The 25,019-nt window shown below is 38.2% G+C and overlaps 1 protein-coding gene across 3 annotated transcripts in view; it reads right to left on the bottom strand.

Annotated features, from left to right (window-relative positions):
• The window catches only part of VWA8 (von Willebrand factor A domain containing 8), a gene marked incomplete at its 5' end in the record, with an annotated part of 195,231 nt that overhangs the window by 4,615 nt on the left and 165,597 nt on the right, over positions 1-25,019 (bottom strand). For all 3 annotated transcript variants that reach the window (XM_082333521.1, XM_082333519.1, XM_082333520.1), the window contains 6 exons: positions 1,066-1,164; positions 10,329-10,487; positions 12,346-12,471; positions 18,202-18,310; positions 21,536-21,692; positions 22,456-22,564. In XM_082333521.1, the coding sequence (XP_082189647.1) occupies positions 1,066-1,164; positions 10,329-10,487; positions 12,346-12,471; positions 18,202-18,310; positions 21,536-21,692; positions 22,456-22,564 (759 nt within the window). The remainder of the gene's footprint in view (positions 1-1,065; positions 1,165-10,328; positions 10,488-12,345; positions 12,472-18,201; positions 18,311-21,535; positions 21,693-22,455; positions 22,565-25,019) is intronic.

Raw genomic sequence — 25,019 nt, 5'->3', positions numbered from 1 at the left:
ACAGTGCTGCAGATAGCACAGAAGATGCAGCTTTTTGTACATAATATGGCATATTTCAAGACAGGCATCACTTCTTAGAAGCACAGTAGGTCAAACAAACAAAATCCATGCATGGACAGAATTAGACTGGATCTTAAGGAAGGTAAAATACTTTGATCAACTGCAGTTTGAGTAGCTATATTCCTGTCTATTTAAGGAAGAAAACAGGGCTTAGTTTCCTAATAGTGTGATCGGCTCCTGCCTGTTTATAATTTGCACTAGACTTCCAAACCCTAATAGTGCTACAGTTGTTATCAAATATTTGACTCCTGACATCAGCAGCAAGGTTTAAAAATGCTGAAACAGTTTGTTTGAGCTTTTATGAAATAAATACACTGTTTGCATCGATGAAGCTGTTTCCTATGCAGAAGGCAAGGAATTTTAGACATTAGAAAATCCAGTCCTTCCAACCCAAGTAACTGCTAATCTTTTGAAAATACTTTTTGACGGAAGCTCAAATACACAGTTCTGACCTCTCAAGCTGCCAACCAGGTAAGTCCTGCAATTTTTCTGCATCTTATTGCAGTAAAGCCTTGATGAATACACTCACTTTGCAACTGTGATTTAACACATTTTGAGTCTAGCACTGACACATTTTCCCACTGCTACTGTGACACATCACTTTTTGAAGGTATCAGGCTAAATCAATGACCTGGTATCCCTCTACAGTTTAAATTAGTCACTTACGCACTAATAATACCACCACATTATTTAGGCAGAGCTATCTATATCACTGTATAATGTTTGGAACTTCCTATATCCTTTGACAGGCAGTCAAAATGACACACTTATGACACAGCAGTCCAGAAAAAGGCCTATCTATCTTCTACCATTTTGGCACAATTTGTTTTCTGCCAGGTCTCTGAAAGGTCCTGTTTCAGCTTTATGCAAATACACAAATTTTGCTTTCTTGTCTTTCTTTTATTTCACTCTCCTTATGTTTTGCATCCTGTGACCTACCTAAAATTTTATCTTCACAGTCATAAAATCCTTAATTATCCATCATCACTTATCAGTAGGATTTACCTTAAGAATCTCTAATCTTTGCTTATTGTTCTTGGGAACTTTGTCACTCCCAACCAAGGCGATGTCGAAGCCGTCTCCTGAATGTCCAACAATATCATACTGCAAGAAAGAAACTTCATCAGTCATCTGTTAGTCACAAATGGCCCTTGGGTCACAATGACACGAGACAGATCAAAGGCAATTTGCTTTCAACAAGAAAACCCAAATACTGTTCCCTGCTTCCGTTTATGAGCTGCTTAAGGGAACTACTTGCAATTTCTCACCGACATGAAAACATGGGAAAGAATTGCTAAATAATGAAATTAAAGAACAGTTACTTATTTCCATGGTCTGTTTTTCACATCATCCCACCAATTGCAGAGCGGTGATGCATAAGACCAAGACCTTGCCCTCTCACATTGTCCGCTTATTTTCTTGAAGTAGCAATTTTCATCCTCTTGAGCCTGACAAACAAGAACTGCATTGTTTGAGAGTAGCTCTCAGGTTTGATGGATCGTTTTTGTGACCTCATTCTGCTCTGGAAAAAAAGTATTACAAGCCTTCTTTTTTGAAAATCAGCACTCCTTGCTGATTATGCGCAAAAGCGCATAACAGATCAAAGTCATTGCTGAAAGTATGCAGAGAAGTGAATTCGAAGAGTCTCTGTACATTTTCAAAGGAGATGGTGTGCACATCATTCTCCTGTGATGCTGCAAAAACATGACATGTAGAGCTGTAATAGTTCAAATATCTTGTCGAACAAATAATGTAATATTGGGAAGGCCTTTGTTTTATGTGAGATTTTCGTTGTTGATACATGAAAACCAAGACAAGCTGAGTTATGGCGAGGTCCTGACCCGCCCTTTGTGTCGTGGACGTGGCAGTCACCCCAGGGAGAACAGCAGGACAAAAGTGGATTTAAAAGCTGTCTACACCAAATAATAGAGCACAGTGCACAGATCCTCAGCCTGAAGAGACCTTAACTGGCAATTCCTCAACATGAACATGCCCGTATTTTCCCCTGACTAGCGGGCACAGACCTGTCTTTAGCTGACAGGGAGCCCTTATGCAATATTTTGCCTTTCTGTTATCTTTTATTCAAGTACTGCCTACAGGTCCCTGCCGGGTTCATCATCCCTAATTCCCACATAATCATTTGGTAAAAGGCTGGTCTCATCCTCAAAGACCTTCTGAATTTTCTTTCCTATTGCAGACCACTTTATTTGGTGTAAGTCCGGTTTTGGAGACTGGGGAAATGGCATTTTTTATTGACAAAGCTCTTTTTAATTGTTTCCATAGCACTAATTTGCTTAAAAATATATCAAGAGTAAAAAAAAGCTATAGCAGCTGGAACATTTTTAAAGGTGACACCTCCCTCTGCACAACAGCAAACATGCCACATTATCTCACCCAGGGTCAGACCGTTTTATGACAGCCTCACGTAACCCAGATTTCCTTCCCCTAGGAAATCTTTACATAACCTAGTCCCTATGTACTCCCACTTCATTCTGCTCTGTTGGCTTTTCCCATTCCCGTTCTCCTCAGCTCTTTCTGGTGTTTGCTACCCAGCCTCATGTAAAGCTTCCAGTTTGACACATGCTTTCTCTTCAAAACCCATTTCTTATCACCAGTAATGCTTCAGATCCTCTCTTTCCTGATGAATATTTAGCTGGTGTTTCTGTCTTCCCCAAACCATTATCTTTCCTGGAGAAAAGACATGGCAAATGAAAATATACAAATTTTGAGAATAATGTTGAGGTTACATTCAACGTAATTCTGAATTAATACAGGAATAAATTCAGAACGCGAACCATAGACAAAGAGAGCGTGCGTATGTATTGTTTTAAAAACTAGAGATTATTCAAATCAGAGGAACTAAATAAAGCAGTGGTTTAATGGAGCAGAAAATATACAGCGCTAATGTGGTTCTTATGTAATGTCAAATGTCCACAGATCTTCAGGGTAGGCTCTTAATTACGAAACCCTGCACATCCTTTGCTGAGCAGTTTTGTATTCGGTATCACTTTTAAATCAACAACCTAACTATGTAAAGCAAAATGCTGTCATTCTCCTGTGTAGAAAGAAGCCCGATTCCTTTGTAACGAGCTCCTTCCCAGCATTTCATGGACCTCTCCCACCAGGTGTCCTGGTATCAGCTCTGCCATACTGAGTTCATGGGAACAGGCCAAACTTTGCTATTTGGGAATATCATTTTGGTTCTTGGCACACACTAATAACGGACCAACCTTTCATCTCAAAAAGGCTGGGTGTAAACTCAGTGTGACAGTCTGTGTAAAGGGAACTGCTGTAGCTCCTAGATGAAACGCCCAGGGTTGAACCTGTGGTTGGGTCCCCTCCACATTCTTGCACAAGGTGGGAACGTACAACCTGGGTACAGGCAAGGCGAGGCTGAAACGACCTGTGCAAACTATCGCAGGCACGTAAAGCCATTCACCTGGGAACATCATGTCCTGCCTGCTCCCTCCTCGGCCTGCTGTTTATTACTCTCCGTGTGTGCCCATGCATGCACCAAAGTACATATATTTAAAAGATGTTATCTGTTTCCTTGCCGACAGTTTACTACGCTATTTGTGATTAAAAAAATGTGGTGAGGCAGCAGGGAAGAAGTGCCTGTTTGCTTTGTCCTGGCTGCTGCATTTGGGGTCAGATGAGGCCTCCCCAAAAGCAGGGTGAGATCTTGCCTTGCCTGAGCACCTGCTCTGTGGAAGAGAAGTGCTGTGGTCACCAGCCCTCGCGTGCGGGTCCTCATGGTGCTCTGAGCCCCTGGAAGTCAAATCAAGGAACAGGAGTGGCCAAAAGCTAATGACCGTGAGGCTGCACTGACTTGGACTGACTTAAGTCAGCATAAGACTGCAGCCTGGGATACCCTCCCTGGGAGGGAGGGACGGGAGCAGGCTCGCAGCCAAGCTTTAGAGGTGACAGAAAAGAGATGTTTCCCCATGGGAATGTACGGAGTCTACTGCAACCTACCAAAACAGAGTTTGGGACAGATTAAAACTGGAGCAAAGAACCCCACTCAGCAAGGGCAAATAAGGAGGATTTAAATCTCTCATCCAGGTTTTCTTTCAGTGAATTATTACCTCCTTCTAATTTGTGTTCTAGTAAAATGAACCCTTAGTGATTTGATGTTATCTTGGTGCGCTCATTTTAAAGAAAAGGTGCGGACAGCTCCGCAGCCCTGGCCAGCTGGGAACCCCAGCACATGCAGGCGCACGCACGCTTTGTCAAAACCAGTTTCCTTCCTTTGCACGAGCCCTGGAGCTAAAGACAAGCACAGAAAAAGGGCCTCTGAGGAGTAGGGATCCGATGCATTTTTCTCATAAATTCCCTAGGAAAATTTATGTGGATGGAGTTAAAAGTGAGAGAAGAGCTGTGACACGATCTTCCTCGGAACTGACTTTTGCTTCGTTTTTACAAACTAGATTGCAAGCATAGGCTCTCAGGACAAATCCAGCAGCAAAATACTTGTTTGCCACAGTGCAGGCTTAATTGAATTAATTTATTATTGTGGTAGATAGCGGCTTGTTTTCCAATAGCCTCAGGTACACCAAGACAAGGACTGCTCTATTCAGAGCTGTGAGTACACAATACGTAAACATGTCTCTCGAAATAGCATCATTTTGTTGGTTTCTTTCCTTACAGGTTAAAACAATCTCTATTCCACTGCCACATTTTGCACCGAACGAATGGTTGCTGCTGCCTAAAATGAGTAAAATGGAAGACTTTGTCTTCTGCAGCTGCCATGCCAAAAGGTTTAATTTCTGAAGGCATTTAAAAAGCTGAAAGAAGACGCATGCTGAATGTAAAAGGCAGTGTGACTTAGGCCTCTGCCGGAGGGCTAGATCTTTATAAATTCATCTCTTCTTTGGACAACACTGAACATTATTTTTTCTGAATTTATTTCAAACCTTTTGTTTATTATTAAAAGAAACTACTGTGCCAAGCATGTGGAACATTTATTTTTTTCCTGAATTAGCAGTGCTGCCTTCATAGTTAATTCTACAAATGTGGAATGCTGAAATGGGCATACAAAATCTGCGATATCATCTCTTTAATATTGCTATAAATATAAATTATGAATTATAAATTTAGGCTTTTCCTACCAGTTACATAACATGCCATTTATTGAACCACTTACAATACTTTAAAGGCTTCATAAAATCGCTGTCGGATAATTTACTGGACATGCCTCCTAAATCCGCCGTCATGTGGGCAAATGATGGTAATTAGGGATGATATAAAACCATATGGTTTGTGTGACAGACATAATACTACCTCAGATAAAATAAAGAACAAGCTGCCCTTCTGTACATTTTCAAATAATTGGCACCTAATGTGAGATGTACAAAAGAGGTAAGAACTTCAATCCTGCAAAATAACTCACTTCTTATAACTTACACATGTAAGTGATGCATCCACACATTTAAGGGGTCAAGGGGCATTTGTAGGAACATATTTAACTTCCATTATCAGGACGAGACTGCGAATGTGGCTTCTATTACCTCAGTCACTCCCACTCTTTTCTTTAATAAAGCACTTCAGGACGTATGGATGAGATGACATTGGAGGAGGGCTTTGAAACATGGCTGTTGATATAAAAGGATTTCCCGACTGTGGGATGAGCCTCCCATTTCCCCCCCAACAAGGAATGATTCACTGCCTGCACTTATGGGAAATGGAAGCAGGCAGGTTGTCCTACAACAAGCATAAAAAGCTGACAAATACCTGCTGGCGCTTGTCTGGCTTTTTATGAAGGTTAACTTCGTTACCTGCTTGCTACAGTCACATACCCAATACTTAGCTCTTCTGTATAAGAAGGCAGGGAGAAGGTATTCTCTACCTTCATTCAGTGCTGTAAAGACCAATCAGTCAATCGCCATCATCAGCGATACCAAGGGGTACCACACATGGGCAAAGCTCAGCTGATAGGACAAAACAACCAAGGAAAAGCCCATCTCATTCATTCACAACCTTATTTAGCAGAGAACTAAACCAAGCACCAGCAGAAAAGCGATCTTGAACCAAGAATAGGTTTCCAAAGTTTGCACTGCACTTAGATAGCAGAAGGGAACTTTACAACGTAAATCCCCTTTGAATGCTTTGCTCAACAAGCCTGATGGTCCCTCAGGTTCAACACATGTTGCACAAGAAACCCGTCAAATTTGCAGCACATGTTGTTGTGACCCTTGCAGATGGGGCTACAAGAAAAACAGATAACAGCAGTCATATCTAATGGCCAAAAAAGTCTGTTTTTATAAAAGCACTCTTGGAAGGCAAGAAGAGGATAAGGAACAGAAAGAAAAAAGTGATAAATTGCAGATTTCTCATTGCACACAACACAGTCGTGTGTTCTTTTCTCTTTTTTCACATGGTTCCTCTTTTAGATATGAGAAATATATGCTATTTTTGCAGACATACCCAAACTTCAGCTTTGTCCTGAGAAAAATTAGCAGCATCTTGCAAAGTGTCAGTGTTTTACAGACTGGAGTCACTGATATTTTAAAACAATCACTGGCTCTCTTACTCTTTGAAGACCTAATTACACTCATTAGAAACTGAGGAACTGGCACATGTTCTGGTTATTGATTGCATTCATGCAGGTGTAGCAACTGTCATACCAGATTATACATTAAAAAAAGAAATCTGTATTTTTGAGCTGGAGATTTCAGAAATGTTATTTTTATCAAAGGAATGACTCGAAGAGTACATCAGCGCATGCATGGGAGATTTGCATATGAGAGGACTGTGAAATGTAGCTTATAAAGAGATACTTTAGCCTAATCATTGGATCATGTTAAGGATATGGTTCAAACACGACTAGTTAATACATGCCTCTGCACTCATTTTGGGGGATGACTTTAGTGGCCAGTGAAACATAAGGCCACATCTTGTTTGCTGTCCTAGTCATCTCTGATCTACTCTTGTAGATATTATGCTTAGAGTGAATCGTATCTCAGTGAGGCAGCACAGAGAGATGTGGAGGAAGAAAAATACTTTTCTTCCCTCAGGCAAAAGCAGCTCTGAAGTTGACAGAGTTCACGCTGGATCTCGCCAGCCTTGAATCAAGGGGCTGTTACTGGCCCCCCAAAGTTCTCTATCCAGTGGAACGAGCCCTTAAATGGAGGAGAGTTACCCTAGAGGCAACTGAAGTTGAACAGATGTAGAAGCTGATGACAACTTTTTTCCTTGGTATGTCACTAAAATTTCCAGCATCTTCCTCACCACTGTTATTTTAAGTATAAAATTGGCCTTACAGCTCTCTTGGCTCAGAGATTGTAAGGGTAATGTTACTACTCCTGTCTTACTATCATCAAAAAGTGGCAATTTTCACATCTAATAACTGCACATGGATTTTGTGTAAGTGTTTTTATAAACAAACGGTTGTTAAAGAGGCACATTTACTGTTACAACTAACTGCACTCTGTGCTATTTGCACGCCGAAATACAGGGTTTCATCTATGTGCGGGGCAAAACACTGACCAATAGCAACTATTGCCAAGCAAAATATAATAATCTGTAATAGACACAAAGGGATTTGAAAGGTAATGAAACAGATTTTAAAATCCCAAAACTGAACATTAATGATCTTACTAATTCTGCACAGTAGGCTGTCTGTCTACTTCTACATGTTACTCCTTTACCATGCACCTGAGGGTTATGTCTGGGTTCTCAGCTATAGAGCTGCACTGGAAATAAGGACAGCTGGTTATTTACCACTGCACTACATCTTTTTTCAGGGTCATCACCTTCTAAGCCACTGTCGTGTAAATGTACATTTACACTGTTGTGTAAATGTAAAATAATTCATTGCTCATAACAAGAGCAGGAATGACTGTAGTAGAACAGAATGAACAACTGTCCCCTGGTCACCGTTTCCATTTTACTCAAGATTTTATCAGCCCCTTGATTTTTATTTCCTCCAAACTGAGCAGTTCTTGCCTACTTAGCCATTTCTTGTACGGGGACACTTCCATATCCTTTGTAATCTTTGTCACTCTCCTTTTCAGCTCTACGTGAACTTTTGTGAGATGGGGGACCAAAGTTGCACGCATTACTCCTGATGTGAATGCACTATGGATGTTTACAGTGACATTCTGACACTTTCTGCTTTATTCTCTGTTCTTTTGCTAATAGTTTCTAACATTCAATTAGGTTTTTTGACAGCTGGTGGGCACTGAGTGTTCAAAGAACCATACAACATAATTGCAAGATTTCTTTGTTGAGCACTAATACATAGCTGAGAGTGAGCACTAACACACAGCTGAGACTTCCTCACTGTGTATTTAAAATCAGAATTGTTTTCTTCCATCTGCAGCACTTTACATTTAACAGCACTGAACACCATCTGCCATTTCCCAGTCACCGTTCATGGCCAGCTCCTTCTCCAACTTCTTGCAGCTGGATTTCCCTTTTCATTTTCCCAAATAACTTCATACAACTAGCAACTTTTGTCACCTCACTATCCATCCCCTTTTACAGATCACTTATGAATATACAGAACAAAATAGCAACATGGGCTCTGGCACAAATCCCAACGCAGTTCCACCAGTGACCTTCCTTCACTTCTTTACTCTAAAAAATGACCACTTAGTCTGTTTTCTATATTTTAAGCAGTAGTTCATCCATCTGAAGGCTTTCTCTTTTATCCCCAAAGTAGTATCATTTCTTTATGAGCCTCTGGTGAGGGATTTTGTCAAATGCTTTTGGCTAAGGAGACTCTATCAACCAACCTTGCTTGTCACATACATGTAGACTCTTCAGAATGCATTGCTTCCCTTTACAAAAGCCATGCTGACTATACCCCAATATATCATATTTATTCTTGTGTCCACTACTTATGTTTCATCTTCCTTTGTGGATGATCCTACATTTGGCCATACTAATATGCGTGTTGCTCAGATATGCCTGATTTACCAAGCTACACAAATCATGTTGTGTAATTACACTGCCCTCTTAATATCTGTCATCAACTTTTCTATTATCAGTGAGCAGGAGATACTTGAGTAGTTGAACCGATAAACCCCTCATTTCCCACAATTTTATTAATTACAGTTGAGGTCCCACATGGCTTCTCTGGGCTAGGGCCTAAGCTTATGGTTACAGCATTTTTCTCCAACAGGAATACAAACAAACTCTCTATCTGGCCTATTTTCATGACATTTGCAGGAATTTAGTGTCTTTGGGAACAAAACCACTGTTTCAAATCTGTTTGAAACTGGGCAACATACTCTGTTTAAGCATGTTTAAAGGGGAGAAAGCATGACTGCCAGAGAGTATGGTAGCACACACCTTGTTTCCTTAGGAAAGTAGGCTAAAAACATAATGCCTGTCTCCTTTTATAGCCTTTTCCCTGACAAATGGAAGTCTGAATGATTGTACTTTAGAAGACATTCTAGAAGTACATGCCTCCATATGGCCTGGTTTTGTACAGGAGATTCTACGGAAGAACAGAAACCTGTAGGATTATGCTGCTGGAGGAAGAATGTGAAGCAGACCTGGCTGAATTGATCTGGACTACGTTTTCTATTAATTTTGTTTAGGAGATTTTACATTTTGTTCAGATGTATTTCAAGTCTTATGTTTGAGATGCTCTTCAGTAAAGGCATTGGACATCTTTATTGTTCCATTAAACACTGAGTTTATCAAGAATTAACTCGAGACTGGCTATTCCTGTCTTTTTTAAGGTTAAAGAAACATACCCTAGACCTTGTCTAGGGTTACTGAGACAAAAAAGGGTATAAGATTTATTTACATTTCCTTTGCAGGCTACCATTAAATAACATTTGCAACCGAGTATCTTTCAGTATAAGAAATTATTTTCTTGCTTTCAGGTAACTGGAAGAGAACACAAGTAATGGACAAAGAAGTTTGGTCTTTTCCCATGACAAAGTACTACTGTCTGTACTCTGGGCAGATGGAAAGGCTGGGCATCTTTGCATGTCCTGAAGCTCATATTGTGTTCTGTAGGCTTAAGCGTTTCTGCTCAAAGAAACAAATAAAGAGATAAATACAGAAAAAGGCAGCATATTTCGCTAAATCAAAGTCTTTAAAGTTTTCGATTAAATTCTCCCTTGCTGAAGCATGTAATGTTTCTTATCCATTCACCAGTATTATTTTTCAGGTTGCTAGAAACAGATTAATGTCTTTATTTCCTTGTGGGAATGAATAATGTTCTTTGGCTAGACTGACTGCTGAAACACTTTTTCCACTGCTCCGCGAAGCCTGTGCAATAACCACAGAGCTCCTAGACCAGCTGTAATTACCTTGAATTTGTGCTCGTAATTCTCAAAAGCTTCCATGACCATGCAGACAGCCTCCATGGAGCGTTCCAGTCGTCCATCCACCCCGTTAAAGCGGTACATGCTACCAGAAACATCCACTACCAGGCGCAAGCGTTTGGGTTTCTGCTGGGGGCTCCCAGGCTGACAGGGAAACACAGCAGAAAAAAAAAAAAAAACCAACAGTCTAAATGGGAAAGCTAAATGTCAGCAAAGATAAAACATTTCAGAAAGAGAACCCAACACGCTTTGTGAAGCAAGAAACTTTTATCCAGCAAACACTGATTATTTTCAAAAAAAGAACAAAAACATTTTAACCTTTTCTCTGTTTCAAACCAGTTACTTAACAGATACCTCAATTCATTCTTTCCCCTCACCTTCAATGACTGGAAACAAAATACCTCAAAAAATTCCATGCATTCTTGTCAGGAAAATGTTTCTTCTGTCTCGGTTTTGATTCTTAACATTTTATTTCAATAAAGAGACTCTCAAATTTGCTCTTTCTGCCAAGGCTCATAATCGAAATGCTTATCCTTGGCTTATGGTACTAACAGGGACCCGTATAAGACTGTAAAAACTTGTCTGCTGAGATTAATAACATTCCAAAAATGCTTGAAAACTTGTTCTGATTAACTACTAGTTTCTTCTTCATTCTGATGCTGAAACCATTATTTTTTCCTGAAAACAATCCCCATCTGTTTTAACAATTTTTGGCACAGTACGTTCAAGGGAGGTGTTTTATTTAGTGTGCAATGAGAGGAGTCTGGATTCAAGGACAAGGCTATTAAAGATGATCTGGCAAAAAATGAGTTACATTAAAAACAAATAACTAAAATGTTTCTTTTACCTGTAAAGGGTTGCAAGCATTTGTCTGCTTTATTCTTTTAATTACTCTCTTAATGGACTGTGGCATCCCTGTCCTCCCAAAAACAAAGGGAGAGAGAGGGCCCATTAAATCCTACATTTATTTTGTTTTTTATTCAAAACTTAAAGGTGTACTTTTTCTCTTGAATTGAACTTTTTTTTTTCAAAGCCTTAAAACTGATACACTGAGTAAATACATTTTGAGAAAACTGAGAAATTAAGATCTACTCACTTTTCCCTTATTGATCTTTCACATAGGCAGTGCCAAGTTCCATAAACTGTTCAAAGCAACAGAGATCATGACCAAGTAGCATAAAAAATAATACCAGGGATTCATCAGGTGTGGGTAGCTGACATGCAAAAAGATGTTGCACTCAGCTATTTAAAAAAAATTCTTAATGTAGTTAAAAATTGCAATCTGTCATTAAGTATTACTGTTAAATATCATGGACTAGCCCTACCAGTTTTGGCCAGGTTTTGTTGGTCTGATTCAAGTGGTTTCTCTGTTGCTGACTCACATAGGCCTAACCATAATGTCTTCTAAGGAATGGCTGAATTGGACAGACAAGTTTATCGTATCTTAATGGCTCTTCCTCACACTTTTTTCCTATTATAATTTTTATTCTTGCAAATCCAAGTATCTGTGGAAGTTGAAATTCTTTGCATATCATGGAATAAGGAGAAGACATTTGTAAACCACTTTTTTTTTTTAACTTCCTAGGGTATCAGGGTATTTATTAACAAAAATTAAATTAGTGAGAAAATATTTTCCTTTTTCTTAGAAAAACAAACAAACAAAAAGGTTTCTGCTAATCACCTTCAGCTCATTAAAATATAAAATAAGAACATAAAAACTCTTGCATGGGATAAAAAAAAAAAGCACTGCCTGATCAGCATCCTCTCTCTAAGGGTGGCCAAAAGGAAATACATATGGAAGACTATAAGAAGAGGCAAAGCAAATTTTCCATCCTGTGTTTGCCTCTGTATCGGGGACTTCCCAAGCCAGAGATGATTCTTCTGAGTTTCTCATCCCTATAACTTACTCAAACTCCAAACACAGATATCGTACAGCCACTATGAAATCAGCAAACTGGTTAAGTTCTTCCCCACCTTTCCCTGCTATTTGTTGGATACTTACCTGTGGCTCAAGTTCTCCCCGTCGTTTATATATGGCTTTTTCTCCTGTCAGCCCATCGATGATTTTGGCATCATCTAGCTCTCCAACAGCTTGGTGTCTCAGCCATTGTCTTTCCTTACCCTTGGCCTACAATAGAAAACAAACCTTAATTCACTCGGTGACGTGAGTGCATGTTCGATGATTTAAGATCTACTGAACATGACATACACATGAATTTTCTTCGTAATGATGTGATAGTTTTGGTGTAAGTCAAAGGAATCCAAACACATTTTCATAGCTGTCCTGTTCTTTTTCTCTGAAAGAAAAATTAACACTGACAAAGAACATGTTCCCTCTGTAATTTCGGCTTTTTTAAGTTGTTTCATATATGGGAGTTTAACTGTGGACTGCAGAAATGTTAAGCTTTTTTCTTGCAAATACGCTGTGTAACAAGCCTGTGGAGAAATACATACAACCAGAGGCACATGCATAACTGACCATTTGTTACGTGTTCTCCATCCAAGCAGCGCAAGAAAAAACATCGGGTGACTTAAAGGTAAAACTAAGTAGCATTCACCTTAGGTAATGGCAAGTGGTTTCTTTTAAAACAATATTAACAATAAACTATTTTTCTATTTTAAAATAAAAACCTTGAAAATTGTGATACTTCGGAGATAGTCCACTAAATGCTGCTTTCGTTTTATTTAAAAGGACACTGGTTATCTAGAGCTTGACTTGATGAACATGCATTCCAGTCCAGGAACTCAAATATGCATGGAACTCCCGTCCATAGAAGCAAGCACTTAAGGTTGAAGACTCAAGTGTTTTAATATTATAAGCAACATATTTAAGAATGTTTTCAAAGGATAGCTTCATCATGGTTCATAGTATCCATCTAAACATAGTAAAGCCTGCACATATGGGTTTCAGGCTTTATTTCATTTCTGCTTAAATCTTCAGGTTGAAGTTGCTCATCCTAGTAGTAAGCACAGCAAGGAAAGAAGATTTTAAACTTATATACATATAATGCTTTTGCACTCTCAGCAAATTGCTGGTCAGCAGCTGGAGGCAAATCAAATATCCAGCAGGACACAAACTGCTTTAAACACTGGTTCTCAGAAATGAAAATCAGTTGCTCTCTGATGCGCAGGAAGTGTTACATTACAAATCCCCAGTAAACTGCAGGCCTGGGATTTGAGAGGACAAATCTTTATGGTTTTGTACAGTCTGAGCAGTCAGATGATGGCTTCTTGAGCCTCAGAAAATCTTTGATTTTGCTTTGGTCAAAATTTATGAGTTTTTCTTTTTGGTGTGTATGGAAGAAGGAGTTCTGGACTACTGTCTGTTGCCTATAGTTACTCAAGACTAATGGACTACTTACCTGTGAAAATAAGTGGGCAGAAAGAATACAAAGCCACAAGGAAAATGTTTTGATTAATTAACTTTACAGTATAGAATTTACATAGCTGTGACAAACACAGTTTTTTTAGCTAGGTAGTGTCAAAAGCTTTACAGATGCTTCCTGATGGGAGGCAAAAAATGCCAATACATGGAAACCTCAGCCTTTTAGTAAATCACAGAAGGGGAAAGCGGAAAAGATTTCTTAGGTTGTGAATTCAGTCAGTTGTGCCCTATGATACATTTTCATGCTGCTACAGTCAACCTAGCTTTAATCCACTTTGGCAGTGAGGCATCCATAAGTTTGTTTGTACCACCACACTATCACCAAATATTCTTGGGATGAAATTTGAAGTCCCTTCTTCCATAGGATCATCGATTCCTTTGTTGCCCAGAGAGCTGTGTAACATCACAAAAAGATACCTGCAAATTCCAGGTGACCTCTACACACTCCACCAAAATGTCATACCGTAGGAGTTTTCCTCCTGTGAAAAACACAGTAGGATAACCCATGGCAAATTTCAACAACACTCCAACTAACCATAAAAAAATGCTCCTGAAGACAACATGCTGCTGAGTGAGCAGAGCCTGTCTAAAACGAATCATGCACCTTCCAGGATGATGCAGATGAGATTGACTTTGTTGCTAGTCATCGTAGCCACTCTAAGTTCTGGAACAGAGGCAGATCCTTAACGCTTCCTTAGGGCTGCTGTTTTGTCAAATTTTTGTCATTTGCTTCCTTTCAGTAGGCAGGAGGGATAGACAACAGATTATAAAGTTTTGGTTTCATTGAGCAAATTCTCAACTAGTTTCACTACTGTTTGACAATGCTTTAGCTTTGTGGCTATTTGCTCTTCAAGGAATAGCAGTGTAGAGAAGAAAATTGCTTTTAACTATGGACGTATTTAAAACTCATTTAATACCTTTTGAAGCTTATGCAACAAAAGCCAATATTTGAGCTGAAATTTTACTGGAGGAACACAGAGTTGACATTCTCTCCCAAAATAGGAAAGAATGCTTACAAAATCTGACCTAACCTCTTTCCAAAATAAAGCTAAAATTATTTAGACTACTTAGCATCTGCCTCTTCCACGCAGAATTCCTAAGAATTTATTTCTTTTTATAAAAGCTGAAAAAAAATCCTCTTAAGCACGTGTGTTATATAATGCACATATATATTACAGAAAAGCTTCAAAGCATTTTTAGTATATAATTTTCATAATCTTAAAAGCAACATAAGTTTAAAAGCATTTACAATTTTAAGAGAAAAATGGAACTATTACATATATACCTTGCTTTGATATTTTACTGGAAAGGGCATACAACCCATTACTACTGCAGTATAGCGTGATGGAAAAATATTGTATATACATTCATTGTTTTGCTTTTGAAATTAGAAAAATGTGCCAGATACAGTATCTTATCAGCATGGCAATGGCTGATCACAATACACCACCGCAGGAATTCTTTTCGCTGACAGATACCAAAGGCATATTTACAAAAAAAAAATTACAAAATATAACTGTGATGTCTGTAAATATCACAGAAAAGGTTGCGTATGTGAAGTGATCACATATAAATATGTAACTCGTAACAGTATAGGATGGTATTAAGTACTGCCAATTGTGGTCCGCATCTGTTTCTGGGAAAACATTATGTGTATGTTCCCTTAGCTGCTGAAATCGGAAACTACTACTGACAGGGAAACAGGGTTTTTGCATCGTCAGCTCTTTGAGCCATGTTTATTATAGGACTGCCGCTATTTTGTTCTTGCTGCTATGACCAGACAGTTCCCACATGGTCTCAGTTGGTGGCTCAGGCTCAGTTTTGCCCAGTTTAAATGTAGGTGCCTACATGATGCTCAGAAGCTACAGGGACAGTTGCCCCAGATTCGCTCTGTAATAATCAATAAAAACAGAAGTACTTTCTGGAAAGCAAGTCATCTAAAATCTAAGAAGGCCTTTCTGAGTGACTGACTGACCACAAGCTTTTGAATCTGGAGTTCAGACCGACAAGTGTTATTCAGGGTTTGGCCAGCATTAGGAGAGAGGAGAAAGCTCATTGATCGGATTTCCTGGACTTCTGGCTTCGCTACTTCTACAGAAGATAAACAACAACTCATAATGTTTTGTTAATGTTGTTCAAAGAGCTGACAGAGATCAGTGAGTTATGCAAAGTAAAATGAACAATGAAATTACATTCTCAGACTGTATTTATGTATCACATTCAAGGGTCAGCCTATTCCAAACATCTCTTTCTGCTGCTACTAATTTTTGTGAGTCATCAACAACTAGACCTGAATCCCAGCCTCTTGATTCTTGGGATGTAAAATTTCATCAAAGGAACATATTTTTAAAAAACCCACAAACCTAACAATAAAAAGGCATATGTTGAAAAGAAAATCCAGGTTAAATAAACACGGACAATATATGTCCATTATGTGAACACATTGAGTTTGAAACAAAGCAAACTCAAACATTTGTAAAAAGGCAAAAGCGTTCTCTACCGAGAAGGTAATTTGGGATTTTCACAAAGTTAAAAACACGCAGACATCTGAGCTGCAAAGTTTACTGCAACTGACTCTGCCATTGACTTCTTATTTGAGAAATGAGGAATGTCTGACTGGTAACAGAAAGAAAACAGTTTTAGCTGAGGACCCATGGTGTACATAGGACTATCCAGAAAAAAGGGGAGACAGAGACACAGTCCTTCATCAGGGTTGAATGACTTACCATGCTGAAGAATTCAAATATTTTTTTTTTCTCAAAAAGATAACATGAAATGTGCTTGGACTCAGCTTCCCAATTAACAGAAAGCATTTTGCAACTAAGTAACTCCTGTTATAATTTATCTTCATTTTCCTAGTGCATCTTCTAATTAAAAAACCTACCAAAATCTGTATAAAAAATTATAAAGTTAAAAATTTGCTTTCAATATTGCTCTTATTCTATGAGCTAGCTTTTCCAAATTCAGTGAGTTTGTTTTTTTCATCATAAAGTACATTTACTAGCTTTGTGGTTAGCTGTTATAGATTTTGCCAGGAAGTTAGCAAAGTCTCATAAAATACTGAGGCTTATAAGACTTTGCCTTGATATTAAAATGACCTTTTCAACAAAGCAACAGGATATGTCTCCTTATATTAAAATATGTTATATTTTGATTATGATTAACGTGATCCCTGAGTCTAAGAATTTTGGCTCCAAGGAATAGATAAGGTAGACTGAAAAAAGACTTTAAACTGAAGATTCACTTATTCACTTCACACCTGGAGTGTCCTTCCAACAGCGTGTCTACTAGAAACATGGCAAAAAAAGCACCTAGATATAAATGATGTAGGAAAACCTGAGATTTATATCTAACATTTTTCAACCGAAACTCGTCTTTACAAGCCAAAAAGACTATGTTCTGAACTGAAACACATATTAAGTGCATGAATCACCTAATCATGTCCATCTTAAATGTTCATCATAAGAGGAGCTCTCTGAATTGATACATTCATAATAAAATCGGCTAATGGTTCTCTGTGTATATATGTGATTATAGTAGCGTTGTTGTAGTCACAATGGCTTACAGATATAAGTAAGGCAAAGAAAAATGTTATCTTTCTTACTTGCAATATGAGGGGATTGGATTTTTTGACCCAGGAGGAATCTGTTGATCATACAAAGTAATTTCTTTCTATATTTCAGTTTTATTGCTGAAGTAAGGAGACAGATTAGACACAGCACAGTAACTAACAGACTAAGGTGTATGTATACCAGTGGTTGGTAGCCTTCAACAGAAATATTTTTAATCAGACATGTCTTATACGGAGTAAATTTAATTTTCCTTTAATTTTCACTGAAGATTAGCAGATTCTTCCGAGAAACAATGCATTTTTATTTGCCCCGTATATGAACACTAGTATTAACAAAATCTGGAACAACCACAGGACCAGTTACTAGAAGAAAGGCAAACTGGTGGTTTTGGTCAGCTTCCACTTAGATTTGGGCTATACCTATTTTTATTAGCAAGAGTTAAAAACGAACCTGAGAAAAAGTCATGTTTTCAGCTGTATGTGCTGTAAAGCTATGACCTGGAGTGAGTGTTCCTTTTAACATCTATAACGTTTGCACTTCTAAGCTAAAAAAGTCCTTTGGACAGGAGGTAAAGACAAAGGCTGTGATCTACACACCACCACATATTCTTTTAATAATGTATAGTATTTTCCTTCACAAAATTGTGCTCCTGAATAAGTAATCTCTGTAAGCTGTGGTAGGGGAATACTGTAACTTGTAGAGATGAGCACTGGAGTCCACTTAAAAGCTGCCTTTGAAATAGTAATATAAGACTGTTTTTCCTAACCGTGATTATAACCTGAATCCGTTTTTATCCCTCAAAGGTATGATGCTCAGATGCTAACAGGATATTAGCAGGACAGTATGTGGGGCCGAATGTAATGAGCTCAGCATGTTCCTTCATCAGTGAATCTAAGATTACCTGCAGGTTGTCTAAGATGATGCGGAGTGACTGAACTTGACGTCGGACGGCTCCAGAGAACCTTTCGTAAGTTGCTGCATCATATTCGCTCATCTGAATCTCTTTCAATCTAAAGCAAAGAACAGGGAGCTAAGAATGGTTTAGGAAACAAACATGTCATCCATTTACCTCTGTAAATTACAAGCTTGCTTGATAACAGGCAAATTCAGACTGTGCTAACCAGACACAAGAGACAAATCAAAGAAGTGGCAGCTGGGTTTTGTGAATTTTTGAAAAGGCAGGTGATCACCAATGTCCACAGGGATTGCATTACATTAAAATTTATTTAAGTTACTAATCCTTTGTCTCTCTTCTAATCTGCTTTAATGCTTGGGAAGTAAATCAGACGTTCTGAAAACTGTGATCGAATTCTAAAGGTTTTATTGGCTCAGGTGTTGCTATCTGTACATAAAAGGATTGTGAGTGTCTATTCATTACTTCACCGTCGGAGTATTTTAAACATATCACAATCCATGCTTTAACACAAAGGTTAAGTAAAGACACACTCTAAAATCTGTCCTTGAAGACCTACAACTAATAACTCTGTCTTAAATACCTATCTTTGTGCTTCATAAAATGATGAAACTTTGAAACAAAGAAGCTTTAAATGAACATTAACAAAAATGTGCTCCCCCACAAAAATGAGTCATGTCACTGAACACTATACTGTTCAGAGGTCTAATACCTGCACCATAAAAACAGATATATGCCTTTTCTATAAGTTAAGATGTGCTGACTTAAAGTTCTCTATCATCCTTCTCAACATCGTAGCTAAGCAGATACTCTTAAACTGGTGAAACTCACAACTGGAATGTAATTACAGTGGTCTAACGGTGAAGAACAAGCTAGGGGACAGGTGGATATGCTGGGAGTGTGCACCATTTGGTATTTTCCATGACCCAGCATCATACAGCGAGGCAGCAATGGTGTATCTGCCCATGCTACCATCCAGCACGTGGCTAGGTTCAGCCCTGAGCTAAAACGTATTGGTCTATTTGTGCACAGCTCATTTCAAACAAGCACTTCACAACAGCATAACCTCACTCACGCTGTTTTGAAAATACTGATTTTTAAATGAACTATAAATGGATAGTAAAGTATGTATAGCCTAGTTATAGTTCTAATGACAAGTTTTTTAATACCATCACAAGTTTCTTGCCTGGAATGTATAATATACATGAGATCTGCTGTTTAGACTAGCCCTTTAATGATAATATTAAAATCAGACATCAAATCTTTGTTGTCTTAAGTATGACTATGTCTTTTTCTATTGTGAATTTTGCATAGATATAGTCATTATAGCCAACTATTATTCATTAGAGGTAGGAAAAGGTAATCTTCAGTGCTGTACACTTTATTTCATGGATCCTGCCAACGGAGTTCAGTATCTTCACATCAATGAAGAAAACATTTTGTTTCAAACAAAAAAAATCTCACGTGCAGTTTTGTTAGACTCTACATTGATCCACAGTGAAAGCTAGTTCAGAAAAATACCATGAAAAATATTGCATCTATTCAAGAGCAGTTGCTAACTTCATTCTAGTGAAATAGGGCAATTTAAAATGTTTTCCACTGTAAGTACTCAATAGCTTTCATATTAAAATTCTCCGTTCCAGATAATCATGTATAAACAAAGCAGTGAAATCTGCAGTCCCCCTCAGTTTTTTTCTTCAGCCTGAGGACTCCAACCTCTCTATTCTTAACTTTTATCTGTTAGGTCCCACAACTATCCAAGAGGTACAGAATAATAACCCAAATCAAATGTGGCTTCAGAATAGGCTACATTTACAGCTGGCACATGCCAGCTCACTGGTTTTAGCAGGACATGAATTGTTCTCTCATGTACAGATACTCAGATTTTACAGGACACAGCTGCACTGTTTCCACAACACGTAGCAGTATCCAGGAATTTCCCCTAGCATGAACTTTGCAAACCACCATACAGGCAGGCAGAAGCCCATCAAAGCATGCCATGTGTGTACATGTGCGTAGGCACAAAGAGATGTACAGTATCCGAGACCATACATACCGATTGTTTCTATTATGAAGCAACTGATAAGCAATTTTGAAGAATGGGGATGTAGAAAGGGTAGTCCTCCCCACCTACCTAGCCATAAAGCACCAGGAAAAAAGACAAAACAAGCTCTGCCTTCCCCCTGAAAACAAAACCTTAAGTGACTAATTTAAATTTCTGTATGTTGCTTGTGTAAATTAAATCACTATTAAAAGGTATTTTGCCTTTCAGGGTCCTTTCCTTTGAAGCACTGACATAATCTATACATTTTCCCTGTCTTGATTAATCACTAATGCTCTAACAGCAATGTCAAATGCTCCAGGTAATTTACTAATAAAAACATGATTAAAAAAGAAACTTGACCTGAGTGCAATAGATAAATTGCTGTTTTTAAATACAATGATTCACGTACAGTTTGTGCTCTATGCTTAACAGCTTAATTATTTATATATCAGTTGAAGCAAATGGCCATCTCACCTGCTCCTCACATCACCCAGATTTGTCCCCTATTGGGAATCACTTTGTTAATAGCAACAAAATGTGAGCTGATTAAGCTGCTTCTAAATTTATTTGCTCTGACGTTTTAATCTGTGTCTAGTACTCTCTACTTTCAGACAGATACTCACATTGCAACATGTCCTGGGCTGAAACATAAAGCTTATTTGGAATGACTGTCAATACACTTTGATTTTTTTATGCAAAGTACCAGAGTTTGACTTGAGAGTTCAGTCGGGGGAAGAAATCTGAATCTCTGTGCACAGTCTGGGAAATAGGTGATTAGTAACCATGCATTACACTAATGCTGGGAAGATCTGTGGTTTGCGTAAAAGTCTCTGCTGAGCTCTAATAGTTCAAATCATCTCACCATTTGGCTATAGGCCTTTCAAACAGAAGCAATTTGCTCGTAATGGTCCATTTCGAAAGACATTTGTTAGGTGATGAATTCCTAACAACATACAATCTGGATTCATCATAATTCAAACACTTTCATACAGCAGATCCCTTTTTAAAAAAGATAAATATTCACATCAGTCTCCTTTTCCACCTAAGCTATGTTTTACTCTACCAAATCACACAGTCATTTTAAAAGTGTGGCTTAATTCAATAAAATATTCTACACATCTTGCCCAGAACAGTTGAACGCATGCTAGTAAGTTCTGTTAAATGACAATGATCAGGGTAACGTAGTTGATAAATACAGTTAAGAAAGAAAATTCTTTTTAGCCATCTTTTTCAAATTCTTCTGCGAAATGGAAGGGAAAATAAAGACTTTCACATTACCTCTGTTTAAAGGCCTTTTCACCCATCTCTCGAGCAGCTCTCTTAACCTCCTCGGGAACAGCATCCTTTTCAGCTTGAGATATTTGGTAAACCCTGTGGCCAGCATCCAGTCGATATGGTCCACCTTTGCCACCTAACCCAGCAGTGTCTCTCCCACCTAACATGATTGAGATAAAAAATAATTAAGAATGTGCATTCAATAATAAATAAGAACGCATTTTCTTTAAAGCGTCCGTTGTCATATCTACAGATGTTCCAAAAAATTTGCCAACAATCCGCAGTAGAAATATTTATTGCCACAGATTTTCAAAACCAAACAGCTATCACGGTTAAGAACAACTCCAATGGAATACTTGTGTTTATAGTCCCTTGAGACCAGATTCATAACGGTTTCCCCCTTGTACAATGGGGACTATGGAACATATAAGTCTCATACATCTCCTCAAAGCTCCTGGTCCTTAAAGCCATTCATTCAGACTCTCTCTTCTCCTTAGAATTTGTTGGTTTACACTGTTCCCAAACCACTTTATCTAGTGATCGCTATCATGCCCTTTTAGAATTAGGAGGCACTTTGCCTATTCTGTGTGCCTCTTGCCTACACTACCTAAATTGCTGCGGCTACAGAGACATCTAAGAGAATGGCAAATGACTCGGCCTAGTTTCTATGGCTGCAAGCTTCTGCTTCTCTATATGGCCAATGAAAAGAAACAACAAAATGTAACTGAAGTAGAGATCTGCTATAAACAGTTTAAGTTAGACACTGCAAATACTTCTTTTCACTGGCAATAAACCAACCCTGTATTCGGTAAAATAGCTCTGAGCAGAGGGCGGCCTTGTATAAATCCATTTTTGACTAGCACAGCATCTCCCTTAGACATCCTTCAATGATGGATTAAAAAAAAAAAAAAAGAATGAAAAACCTGTTCCACCAGCCCAAGTATTTCCACCAACATGCGGCATGTTGTCTGGATCCACTTTTCCATGTTTGGGGGAACTAACATCCAAACCACTGTCCCTCTGAATGGTTATCTGTAAAATAAAAAATAGAGCTGTAAATCTCTCTTACAGCAAGGAAAACCATTCTAACAACCTAAAAATAACATACTAGGTCTGCTCAAGAGCTGTAGGACCAGAATTAATTCAATAAATGCAACATCCCACCTGCTGAAGACAACAGGATAAGAGAGAGTAAAACGGGGCTCCTGAGTGGCACATTAGACCCACAACAGATCTAAGACTACTGCCACATCTGAACCACCCAGTGCTTTCAAATCTTATCCACACTAGAAAAGTGCTTACTGATAATTGCCAACACAATTCAAAATCTCCCTGTAGAGAGGATCATCTGCAATCTGAATGCTTCCCATAGTACTGGCAACACCTGGCTGTACATCCATTCACAAATTTCAAGCACACCCAACTACAGCTTCGCGTGCTTTATTGATGGGCAGACTGATCTTTCAGGAACAGGGACTAAAGAAACGACATCCTCTTCTCCGAGATTCGTCAGTAAATGGCTAATTCAGACGACACGCTCGTGCAACCCTTAACTTCCCTGCCATGACTGCAAGAGTCTACAGTGGTGAGTTTTCTGCACCTGCCTACTGCCTGCACTTTCCCCATCGATTCACCGCACAGCTGAACACCCAACAGCCGTCAGATGGGCAGGGCTGAGGCACTTTAGGCTGGGATTGGATTTAAGTGGGTGACTGAAAGTAAAAATACTTCTTCCCGTTCCCAACTCTGAGTCACGTAGTGAATCAATGACTCATGTGTAAACTGCCCTTCAGTTACTAATCTTCTATAATTTAATGCCAGTTTATTTTTTTAATGAAACTTAATGACGGAGATGTAAAATGGATGTCTTTAACCGCTACAAATTAACTTTCTTCTAATCTAACACAACACATTTAATCCTCTGATGAACCTATGTGCCCCAATAACTACAATTTACTGCTTTCTCAGAAGTTCACTGGCATTACCAGGGTTTTCACTGGGACCGTAGGGCAGTTTAATCCTTGAATTCACTGTCTTGCAGACTCAACTTTATGCTGACATGAATTCCATACATGTTTTTGAACTGAAAACATGTGCTCTAACAACAGTGTCTTGGCACCTATTCAAAACATCATTTTCTTTCTCTTTATAGAATTTGCATTAATTCAAAGAGGTACAATACATCCTCAGTGAACCATGTCATTAGTGTAAAATCAAGATCTAATCTGATAAATTACATTAATTTAACATTTGTATAGGAAGACAGACACTTAACCATAACAGCATATTACCCTTAGGGTTATATACATTTTTGGTTTAAGAGATTTCCTCCAAACTAAACAGTTCTTTTTTGCATAACTGGTAGATTTCAAAACTATCATCAGAAACACAAGTCAACAAAAATCACTGAACTTCGTTTACAATAAAATCATAAAACCAAAACTTTAGCATCAGTCTCATGAATCAAAACAAAATATTATTCTGTAAAGAGAAACAATAAAATGATGGAAAATCCTTCACGTTTTCATCCTTCTGGGCTCTTCACAGAAAAATACTCCAAATTATGCAAAAGGAATCTTTGAGGCAAACATAACCATAATCAGTGATCCAAATACCATATTCTATTTTTGTCAAGTTTTTCCATTAAAAAAAGTCACTAAATATTTTCGAATACAAGTATTGTTTAAATTTTGAGTGAAAAGTTCTATAGACAAAAGGGCTTTGTTGCTCACATATATTTCTCACACATAGTAAGTTGTTCACAAATAATATTTCTAGTACATATGTACTAGATAAGTTTCTAATACAAACCTATTTTACAATAGTGTTGATCTGATTAAAGCAAGTATGTGTAACTTTGAAACAGCACATGGTTAATAGAAAATCTTTTATTTTATAATGATTTGTGACTTTTCTTCTTAAAAGGACAGCAGAACATCCAACATTTGATTTCTATTAAAACTTTGGAAAAAATTGCATGAGAGAAAAAGAGACAAGTGGTACACATCTATCATGGCTTAAGAATGTGACCTCCTTACTAATTTTTTTTATATATAGTTAATAGGTTACTGGATAAAATAATTGAAAATGTAAGGGTACCAGAATGGAACACCACCAGCAGATGTGTAAATGTCACGACAGTGAATTGCAGCAGTTTCATTCATTTACTTGGTTAAGTAACATCTATGCATGCAAAAGGTAGTAGAGTTTTGCTACATCTGAAGACTTTAACAACCAATTTTTATTAGCACTGGTTTGCTGGGGTAATTGTTTTTTAAATTTACCATACACTTAGAAACTACGTTAAATTAGCACATTGTAGGGCCCTTTGAAGAAAATCTTCTGGATGTACTTTTCTGGTTTTCCTTTGACCTCTTAGTTCCATTAGTGACATGCTTTTCTCCTCCCCATCCCTGTCTCCATGGAAGAGTTTCAGGGTGATTTTACAGCTAAAAACTTCTCTTTGCTCTGAACGTAACTCTATAAA

The sequence above is a fragment of the Platalea leucorodia genome (genome assembly GCF_965183815.1).
Source record: "Platalea leucorodia genome assembly, chromosome: 2".
Classification (NCBI taxonomy): Eukaryota; Metazoa; Chordata; class Aves; order Pelecaniformes; family Threskiornithidae; genus Platalea; species Platalea leucorodia.
This window is presented reverse-complemented; position numbering and strand designations above follow the sequence as displayed.